The 10276-nt window shown below is 55.4% G+C and overlaps 1 protein-coding gene across 2 annotated transcripts; it reads right to left on the minus strand.

Annotated features, from left to right (window-relative positions):
- Positions 1 to 465: 465 nt before the first annotated feature.
- PRCC (proline rich mitotic checkpoint control factor) lies at positions 466 to 10220 on the minus strand. 2 transcript variants are annotated; one of them, XM_083715873.1, is made up of 7 exons: positions 9005 to 10220; positions 4612 to 4659; positions 3606 to 4217; positions 3293 to 3403; positions 2548 to 2691; positions 2387 to 2452; positions 466 to 1916 (listed from the first exon to the last, which is right to left on the minus strand). In XM_083715873.1, exons 1-7 carry the CDS (start codon positions 9386 to 9388, stop codon positions 1830 to 1832), a joined length of 1452 nt encoding a protein of 483 aa, XP_083571999.1. In that variant the 5' UTR covers positions 9389 to 10220; the 3' UTR covers positions 466 to 1829. The 2 variants fall into 2 exon arrangements, with proteins under 2 accessions (XP_083571999.1, XP_083572000.1); XM_083715874.1 differs by having other exon boundaries at positions 3293 to 3400; positions 9005 to 9922.
- Positions 10221 to 10276: the final 56 nt, after the last annotated feature.

Raw genomic sequence — 10276 nt, forward strand, 5'->3', positions numbered from 1 at the left:
TGCGGAAGAGGCGGCACTGTAGGCCCTTGCCCCTGTTCTGCCCCTGGGCCAGAAAGAGAGATTCAACCACAGCCTCCTGGCCTTGATTGTTAGGAGGAACCTCCCACGCCCTATTCTGCTCACACAGATAAAACCTACAAAATTCATTGGGGAGAGGGAAATGCAAACTGTAGCTCAGAGGATCTCCCAACCGCTATGAGTGCCCTGGCCAAACTACAGTTCCCAGGATTCCTGGGGGAAATCCATGACTGCGCAAAGTGGTGTGGTGCTGCTTCTCCCCCCGACATCGGGGCCCAGCTGTCACCCTGCAAGCCCCTCGGAGGCACGAAGCGTCCCCAGGAAACACAGAAGCTGCCTGAGGCCCCTGGGTTAGAAAGGGAGGGAAAGGAGTCCAAAGGGAGTCGGAGGGTGGAGACTGAGGGGAGCCCAAACAAACCATACTAAAATGTTCTGAGGGAGGGCAAGTTCATTTAAAAGTTTTATTCTTTTATAAAATCTCTTTCCAGACAGTTTCATAAGATAACGAATAAATTACTGAATGAGAGCTTTATTTTGGAATACTGAAAAAAAGAGAGGCTTCTCTAAATACTAAAATGTTAAGGGAAATAAACTAGAAATTGCTTTTTTTTTTGTTTCTGTTTAGAAAAAAAATAATAATACCCTAAATACAGAGACATCATAATTCACCCAGAAATTCTGCCACAGTGAGGGGGACACGCCCTCCAAAAATGGAAAACGGGCTCCAATTTGAAAGACAACAACAACAATGAAGAGAACACAACAACCCCAAAGTGGAGGATGTGAGACCAGAAGACCAGGGATTTCGAGGGGCTGCTTGATGAGGCCCAGCAGCAGAAGAATCTGAGGTGGGGCAGCAAGGAAAGAGAGCAAGTGTGTGTGTGCCCCAGCAGACTTCCCCGTCTGGCTCCTCCCACCTGGAATCTGGGGAGGGGAGGCAAGAGAGGGCCCGCCCCACAGTCACAACGGGGTCTGGGCAGAGGCCCCAGAAGCCAAGAGAGTGGGAAGCCCAGGTTCATCCAGGGGTGGAAGCCCAGAGGGTGGGTGCTGCCGCAGGCCGTGGAGCAGGCTCTGCTTGCCGCCCTCGCCCTGGGCTGGGGGTGCCTGAAAAGCAGCCAGCCTCCTGGAAGTGCACGGATCCCGCTAGCACTTAGCCCAAGTACTGTTAACAGTGATGTGTCCTTATGGCTTTGGGGGAGAGATCACAGGCCACGCACCTTCCAGCCCTGCCTTGTGCTGAAACCCAAACACTGTCATCGAGGAGACCGCCAGGAGAGCTTCTGATGGGAAACAAGGATGGGGCTGCCCCAAACCCACAGAAGATGAGAACTCTCCTCAGCCCGGAAGGGGAGGGCAAATGGTCTGGAGCACAAACACAGAGAGACACAAGAAGAACCGGGCGGGGGGCAGGGTGGGGCAGCTACAGAAGAGCACTCAGGGACAGTCCTGCCCCCCCCCCCATGGTTGGGTGGACTGCCTGGGCTGCCCCACCTCCTGCAAGGTGGGCAGTTCCAAGGGAGTGAGCAGCGCTGGTCTCCCCCCAGCTGACAGGGGCCTCGTCCGTGTCGCGTTGGCTACTGGAAAGAAAAGGGGCTTGGGGTGCCAGGCAGCCCAGTGGGCCTTCTTGGGGGGCCAGAGCACTCCTCTGCATCCCTCTGCCGAAGACCCCTGCCGGGAAAGGCAGCAGAGGCGCCTCCAGGCACATGGCCTCACGCCCTTCTTCCCTCCGCAGGCTCCTCTCTTCCTTTCACGCAACGTGGTCTGGGGCTGGCAGCTTTTGCCTGAAGGGGCTCCGAGGAGGCAGACGGGCCCTAGAATCCATACTTGGCCTGCGTCTGACGCCGACTGAGCTTGTTCTCGGCCCACGTGTTCTTCAGCTCCAGCTCACGCTCTTTTGCCTGCCCCAGAAAGAGAGGGAGGAGGCTCAGAAGTAAGGCCCTTCGCTTGGCAGGGCGCCTGTCCCACCCGCACCACCAAGCGCCGACACCAAGACACCCACACTGCCCCAGTGGCCTGACCCACTCTTGAAAACAGGGCTTGGTTTGGGGTTTCTGGACTTCAGCCGCAAACGGGCAGCAATGCTGAGCATCAGGCAGGACACATGATTTTCCTCCCAGAGGATGCTGGACTGCATCTCCCATCAGCCCCAGCGGTCAGCCTGGAGGTGATGGTGGATGTTGCAGTCCCAAAGTGTCTAATTTGTAATAGTTTGGAAAATCAATAAAAATAATTGGCAAAGTGTCTGGTGGGCCATGCGCAAGCCCTGCGGGAGCCCTGGGCAGAAGAGGACCCACTTTGCCAACTGCTGCGGCTTCCAGGGCACAAGATCCAAACTAGGGTGACAAGATCCAAACCCGGGCAGCCTCACCTGGTGAATCAGATACGTGATCTGGTGCTTCCTCCGCTGTTGCCCCGTGGGCTGCTCCCCTTTTTTCTGGAGAGAAACAAGAGACAGGAGTTGTGATTACCAGCAGAGCAGGAGGGGGGAGGGAAGGCTCCCTCTGCGAGGGAACGGAGGGGCCCCCTCACCTTGCTGAAGGACTTCATGTTCTGCTCCTCTGTCAAAGACTTGGTCAGCCACTGCTGGGCGCCGCTCAGCTGGTCGTCCCCCTTGATCTCCACAAAGTTGATCTCTTCCCGCCCGCGGTTCCGCTTGCCTTGCAGACGCTTGAACTGAGCAAGGGACGGGAGGAGGGAAGAGGGATTCAGTCTGCTGAGCATCCCAAACACCATTAATCCCAGGCCCACTGAGGCCGGGCTGGAGCTGAAACAGCCAGAAGCCCCTTTTGCAGTGTCCACAGCCAACCAGCCCCCTCCTGGACCTCCTGTGGAAGAGCAAGTGGATGCAGATGAACTGCCTCCTTTAAGCAGTCCCAAACCAATCTCTAACCTTCACTTTCTGCTCACTCAGGGGACAGAAATGGGGGTGGGAAGAGGGAGGGAGAGGCCATCCTTTCATAAGACCAGAGAACAAAACCGTCCCCTTCTGGGGGTCCTATCCTGCCCCCCCCCCCGGTTCTAAGCAGAGGGCCCTGTTTAGAGTTGCTGAAAGCTAGAAGCCAAGAAGATGTCAGAGCTGCACCCACACCTCTTGGCTGGGGCTGCTTGTCCCTACCTGCCCGGCAGCCTTGGAATCCAAGTTCTGCAGTCCCTGCCAAGTACCAGAGACCCCCTCACCCCCAAACGCTGGCAGGGCCACCACAGCAGGAGGAGAGGGTGCCCTACCCAGCCCCACCCCACCAGTTAGGGGGCCCTGCTGAGAGCAGCTTCTCACCGCTTCATCGTCCATGAAGGAGGAAGAAGCGCCTTCGCTGCTCATCTCTTGGGGCGGGCCCAGCTCCGGGTCTGTGTCCGAGTAGTAGCTGCTGCTGCTGTAGTAATCCTGCTGCAGAGGAAGCCAGGTGGGGGAAAGGATCTCCTTAGCACCAGGAGAGGAATCTGCTGCCGGACCAGCCACTTTGCCTGCCACCCCCCCATGCCCATCCCAGCCTCCTTCCCAGAAGCCGCTCGCCCTCCCCACTGTGCCAGCCACCCTTGAGGCTCAACCCACCAGCTGCAGAAGAAGCCTCTGGCTCTGCCCCTCTCACCTGGTAGTAGGGGCTGGGGCCGCCTGCATCGCTGCAGCCAGGGTAGAGCGCATAGTGCTGCCCGCCATAGTCTTCACCAGGCTTGGGGGCCCAGCCGTGGGAAGCCGAGCTGGCCCCCGGCCCCGTCTTGAACTCCAGCGGGGCGTTGGCAGCTGCGTCCTGGCTCTCGGGCTCAGGGTCCGGCTCCGTCCCAGGGGGCAGATCATCCGGCACCACGGGGCCAGGGTAGGCATAGGCCTCTGGACTGAGGGCTGGTGCATCGCTCCGGTCGGACAGGGAGAAGTAGTTCTCGGGGGCCACCTCCTCGTCACTGTCATTCTCCTCCTGTGTGATCTGCTTGGTCACCTGCAGGGCGGCGCTCTTGGCGGCCGCCTTGATGGCTGATGGGGAGGGAGTCGTGGTCGCCGTCACGGCCGAGGGTGCCTTGAGGGGAGGCTTTGGCTTGGAGGGGGGCGGGCCCTTGGCAGACTTGGCTTCCGGGGAGCTCTCGGCAGCAGCAGCAGCCACTTTCCTAGAGAAAGCATAAGGGAGCAGCAGCCGATTCGTCTCTTTCGTCGTCAGGTTCTTGGGCTGAGGAAGTAGAGCAGACAAGCCGGAGCCCTCGCTCTGGGCCTGGAGGGTGGAAGACATAGGGGAAGGTGAGGCGGGGGCAGGAAGGACTACATCCACCTGGGCCTGCTGGCAAGGGACGGCGGGAGCCACAGCAGCCCCTCCTTCACCCAGGAAGCTGCACCATGAAGCAACACCAAGCCAGGCAACAATAGCTGCCTCAGGGCAGGAGCCAAGCAGGAACTAGCCGTGCCTTCCCAGAAAGACACGGGCTGTGGCTGACCGTGAAGCCTGCACTGACTGATCGACTGAATTTTGTCTCACATGTGAGATTTCACTAACATGACTAATCCAGAGAGGCAACTGCCTGACTAGGGGCAAGCACTTTTCACTGAAAGCAAGGTGCTCCCACTCCTCCCCCCCCCCTTACAGGAGCACCACTTGCCCAAGTCCTCACCTGGAAAGAGGGGTGCTTCTTGGCTGGTTCATCTTCCTCGGAATCCGACTGAAAGAGAGAGAGAGAGAGAGAGAGCTATTTTGAATCCAATGCAGATCCGGACTGGCACAGAGGTAATATATATATATATATATATATATATATATATGCTTTCGTAGATTTTCACGGGTACAGGAATGCAGGTTTTGGTGTCCTCGGGTGTCTTCCCGTGTAAAAGTTGGGGTGTCTAGGCGACGTTTCGACAAGGTCTCACTCGTCATCTTCAGGCTGGTGCTTTCGGCTTCTTGTTACTGGAACAGAGCGGGATCTCAATGTTTGAGTTCCTATAAATACTGTAGAGGGGGTGTGGTGTCTAGCCTCCAATGTTCTGGGCAGAGAGGAAGTTCCCAGGCTAGTGTGCCTTTTCTTCTTTTGTTCCTTAATTACTTGAGAGATACCTTGAGTGATTTCTTGAGTGATATCCTGAGTACCACTTAGGTGGGTCATTAGGTGTGGATTAGTTGCTAAAGTCTTTGTGTCTTGACCTCTTGAACTTTGTGAAGAGTTTTCCTGAGAAGATGGCTGTATTGCACTTAGTTGTGCTTTGGCTTGGCTTCGTGTATAGGGGCGAGCTGTGGTTTTGTGGCTTGTGTCAGCCAGATCTGTGTAGGGATTGCAGGGGGGTGCAGCATCCGGAGGTGCCACCATGGATTGGCTACTGGATGGTGTCAGTAATTCATCTGTGGAGAAGGTCTGGGTTTGGGTCTGGTGTGGTTGATTGGTGTTGGCGTTCTGTGTGCCTCTGGATCTGGTGTCAGTTTTTGTGGGGAGGGCTAATTTCCAGATGTCCAAATTGCTCTTTAACACGGAACATCACCACAAGAGAATAATCATGGAAGCCATCGAGATAGAGAAACACCCTCACAACATGAACAAGCGTGACGACACATCCCGCTTGCCAGACATCTGGAAATTATATACGAAAGCAAATATATATATATATATATATATATATATACCTCTGTCCCAGTCCAGATCTTTATTGGGTTCAAAATAGTTTTTTACACAGGAAATTGTGTGAACATGTGGAATTGTTTTGTCATTGTTTGTATATATGAAATTGCTTCTAACAATGATGCTACCAGAAATTTTATGGGACTTAATCATAAAGGCAATAAAGTAAGTAACAAACAATCCTTCTCCCAACTTAATTCACTCAGATCTTAACACTGCTAGGCATATAGACTGCAAAAACCTGTATTTGCAGTACAGTTTTTTCTTACGTTACATTAGTCCTACTCAGAGTCACCTACTGAAGCTAATGGATGTGACTAAATAGGGTCCAAAAATTTCATCTGGTCTACTCTAACTTAGCTAAATAGAACCCGCGTATTGTTTGTATATGGGACGCAGGTGGTGCTGTGGGTTAAAGCCTCAGCGCCTAGGACTTGCCGATCGAAAGGTCGGCGGTTCGAATCCCTGCGGCGGGGTGCGCTCCTGCTGCTCGGTCCCAGCGCCTGCCAACCTAGCAGTTCGAAAGCACCTCCGGGTGCAAGTAGATAAATAGGGACCGCTTACCAGCGGGAAGGTAAACGGCGTTTCCGTGTGCGGCTCTGGCTCGCCAGAGCAGCAATGTCACGCTGGCCACGTGACCCGGAAGTGTCTCCGGACAGCGCTGGCCCCCGGCCTCTTGAGTGAGATGGGCGCACAACCCCAGAGTCTGTCAAGACTGGCCCGTACGGGCAGGGGTACCTTTACCTTTATTGTTTGTATTGTGGGCCTGGGATGACTTATGCATGAGAAGGGTGCACATAAATTTTACTTGAAAAACAAAAAAAAGGTTTCCCCGTTGCATGGATAGGAAGAAACATTTGGCAACTCCTCCTCCCTTCCCTCCTGCTGCAAGTAAGTGATAAGGACAGATCCAGCAGCTTCTAGAAAGCAGAAACAGCAGCTGTCTTTGTGTGGAGCTTTGCAAAAGGGCCCAGTGAGCACCAGCCCCACTCCCTGAGGCGAGTGCCCTTATCACCACAGCCTTCCTTCTTCACCCTCCAGTTTTAGCTTAGAAGTGCGATCCAAAGGTCAAGGAAGGAATCAGACCACAAAAGGCAAACCTTGACACTCCAGCCAAGCAGAATGATGAGCATCTTGGATTCCAAAAAAAGCAGCAGGTTCCCAAGCTCTCACAAAACCTATCAGTTGCTGGGCAGCGCCCACTGCGGGTTCAGAGAGGTGTGGGCGGGGAGCCTTGAGTTCATCAACTCTTCACCACTTGCCCATGTTTGCTCCCTCTGCTTTTCAACAAGCTGCAACCTACCAGGTCCATCTCCCTTCATATACACTGACTGGCACACGACATTCCCAGTCCTACTTGCAGAAGTAGGGGATTGAGCCTCCTACCTTCTGCATGTAAAGCAGATACTCTAGCAACAGGCTGCAGGCCTTTCCCCCAAATAAAGTTAAGGTTCTAGTCCTCATGTTTCTAAATAATACTGAGTCATCTAAATAATACTGAGTCCATCTTACTGAGTACTGTCCAGACTGGCAGGTGGCAGTTCCCCAGAGTTTCAGGCAACGGACATTGCCAGTCCCACCTGGAGACAGCCCACCCAGACCCACTGAAGCAAACGGACTTGATATCCACTGTCAGTCACAATGGGTCTCCTCTGAGTAGGGCAAGATCCCACTTGGGTCCAAAGTAACAAAATGAATTTCACAAAGGACAAATGTAAGGTTCTGCACTTAGGCAGGAAGAACCAGCTGCACAAATGTAAGATGGGGCACCTGGCTTGCCAGTAGTACCTGTGAGAAGGATCATGGGGAAGACAGGCGAACTAATATCAGTGTACTGGAAGAAGCAAAGATCACCAGTGTTGAAGCAATGATTCTTCAACATCAACTTTGTTGGACTGGTCATGTTCTGTGGATGCCTGATGATAGTCTTCCAAAGCAACTACTCTATTCCAAACTTAAAAATGGAAAGCGTAATGCTGGTGGTCAACAAAAGAGGTTTAAAGACTGTCTCAAGGCAAATCTAAAAAAAAGTAGTATAAACACTGACAACTGGGAAACACTGGCCTGTGAGCGCTCCAGTTGGAGAACAGCCTTTACCAAAGGTGACATAGGCTTTGAAGACACTCGAACTCAGGACGCAAGGGAGAAACGTGCTAAGAGGAAGGCATGCTTGGCAAAGCCACACCATGATCAACTCCTGCCCGGAAACCAATGTCCCCACTGTGGAAGGACATGTGGATCCAGAATTGGCCTCCACAGTCACTTATGGACTCATTGTTAAAACCATGTTTATGGAAGACAATCTTACTCGGCAATGAATGATCACCAAAGAAGAAAAAGAAGGGGTCTTGATAGATCACATGGCCCAAAGGTGTGATGCAGCAGCAAAAAAAGGTAGCACTATTCTAGGCTGCATCAACAGAAGAATAGTGTCCAGATCAAGGGAAGTAATAGTCCTGCTTTATTCTGCTTTGGTCAGACCACACTTGGAAGACTGTGTTCAGTTCTGGGCACCACAATTTAAGAAGGATGTCGACAAGCCGGAAGGTGTGCAGAGGAGGGAGACCAAGAGGATCAAGGGTCTGGAAACTAAGCCTTATGAGGAACAGTTGAAGGAGCTGGGTATGCTTAGCCTGGAAAAGAGGAGACTGAGAGGAGACAGGACAGCCATCTTCAAGAAGGGCTGTCCCATGGAAGAGGGAACATGCTTGTTTTCTCTTGCTCTGGAGGGGAGGACTTGAACCAATGGCTTCAAGTTGCAAGAAAGGAGATTCCGACTTAACATCAGAATATGTTTCTGACAGTAAGAGCTGTTTGGCAGTGGAACAGTCTCCCATGAGAGGGGCGGACTCTCCTTCCTTGGAGGTTTTTAAGCAGAGGCTGGCTGGCCATCTGCCCTGGATTCCTGCATTGCCGGGGCTTGGGCTGGATGAGCCATGGTGTCCCTTCCAACTCTAAGACTCTATTATTCTAATGCTTGTTGATAGCTTTCATAAAGATACTAAATATTTCATTTAGTATTTTTTGCTGTGTAATTTGCTACAGTATTAAAAACTGCTTTCTGATTTAATAGCGAGTTCTTAAATTGTACATGTTTCCTGCAGGAAGATGTGGCAAGATGGGAAGATGCCAGCAGAGTCGGGTCAGCTCCAAGCATATTGTTTTCAAGGTGCTACCATGAGACCCTCTGGGCTGCATTGCACACCAGTCCTACTCAGGAGGAGACCCACTGACGATAAGGGACAGGGCCGAAGAGGGACGCCAGTGGCACCATGCCTCCGTTGCCAGGGGTCTACTCTCGAGTCGGCCTTGCGGCTGCGGGCTCCTCCTGTCCCTCCCTGCCGAGGAAGCGGGCCCGATCCTGCGCCCTTCCTCCACGAAGGACCCCCAGGACACTCACGTCCCCCAGATGAGGCGCCGCGATCCGCACGGGCTGCGTCCTCTTCTTGCCCGGGGCCCGCTCGGAGGCGGCAGCGGCCGGGGCCAGAAGCGGCGGCGGGGACGAGGCCGGGATAGGCCGCGGCGCCAAAGGAAGTGGGAGGCCGGCTGTGAGGGGCCGTTGGGGCTGCTGCAAAGCGAAGCCCGCGCCGGCCCTGGGCGGCGGGAGTGCGGAGAAGAGTCCGCGGCCGCCTCGCCGGCTCAGCTCCCGGCCCCTCTCCCGCTCCTCTGTCGCTTCTTCTTCGTCGTCGTCGTCGTCTCCGTCTGTTCCTCCTCCCTCCTCCTCGGCCGCGTCGCTCTCCTCCTGCTCCTCCTCCTCGCTGCTGGCGTAGGCCACCAAGGACATGGCCTCCCCCTCCTTACCGCCGGCTGCTCCTGCTACGCGAGGCCGAGGCTGCGCCCGCCGCACTAGGCCGCGCTCGCTTGAGCGTGAAGCCCGCTAGGCCGCAGCGGTCGCCATGGCAACGCCCCGCCGCCGGAAGGAAGGCCGGGTGAGGAGGCGGGCTCTGGGCTCCCCCCGCCCCCTCTTTCCCTTCTTCCTTCTTTCTACAGAGGCGGCTCGCTCCAACCTCCGACTCGGCTCCGGGCAATGGCGGCCGCCGTGGAAGGAGGAGACGGCGCGGGGGCTCTCGCCTTCTTCCTCCCTCAGTGCGGGAGCGGGGAGGGAGAAACTACGACTCCCAGGAGCAGCCGCGCCGGAAGTAGCCGCTGGGCCAGCGGCATGGTGGCGCGCGGTGGCTGCCGGGAAGCAGAGTCCTGGGTGGCGTCCGCTCAGCTTCCCTTTCCTCCCTCGCCTCCGACCTCCAGGGAGGGAATGTCACGGCTCCCATCAGGCACTTCGCCCGCCCGCCCGCCCGCGCTCAAACCTGCCGCGGAGTCAAAATGGCCGCGGGGGGGGGGCGGGGGGCGGGGCCCCTTTGTCAGCCGCCTGAGGCGCCTGGCCCGCCAGAGGCGGAGGAAGCCTCGAAGTGTGACTCCTTGCAACGCGGCTGCGGTTCATCCCCTTTGCCAACCCCTTAGGATCTCTGCCCCCGCCCTTGAGTAAAAGCCAGCAGACCCCCCCGCCCCGCCCTTTGCTGGCCCCAGGTCCGAGCAGCGCCCTCCCGCCGTCGGGCCGACTGGGTTCTGCCGGGGAGGCGCCAGTGCAAATCCCATCGCCACGAGCGACTGAGAATAAAAAAGGCGGCCGGGAGGATCGCGTATTTTCCGCGCAGCGAGCGGTTCCTGGGCTGGC

The sequence above is a fragment of the Podarcis gaigeae genome, assembly GCF_964106915.1.
Source record: "Podarcis gaigeae genome assembly, chromosome: 16".
NCBI classification, from domain to species: domain Eukaryota; kingdom Metazoa; phylum Chordata; class Lepidosauria; order Squamata; family Lacertidae; genus Podarcis; species Podarcis gaigeae.

Coding starts and splice junctions, on each gene's coding strand:
- PRCC (XM_083715873.1), bottom strand. CDS start 9,388: ATGTCCTTGGTGGCCTACGCCAGCAGCGAGGAGGAGGAGCAGGAGGAG. Junction 4,660..9,004: donor CGGCGCCTCATCTGGGGGAC/GTGAGTGTCCTG, acceptor TCTCTCTTTCAG/TCGGATTCCGAGGAAGATGA. Junction 4,218..4,611: donor AGAAGCACCCCTCTTTCCAG/GTGAGGACTTGG, acceptor TCCACCCTCCAG/GCCCAGAGCGAGGGCTCCGG.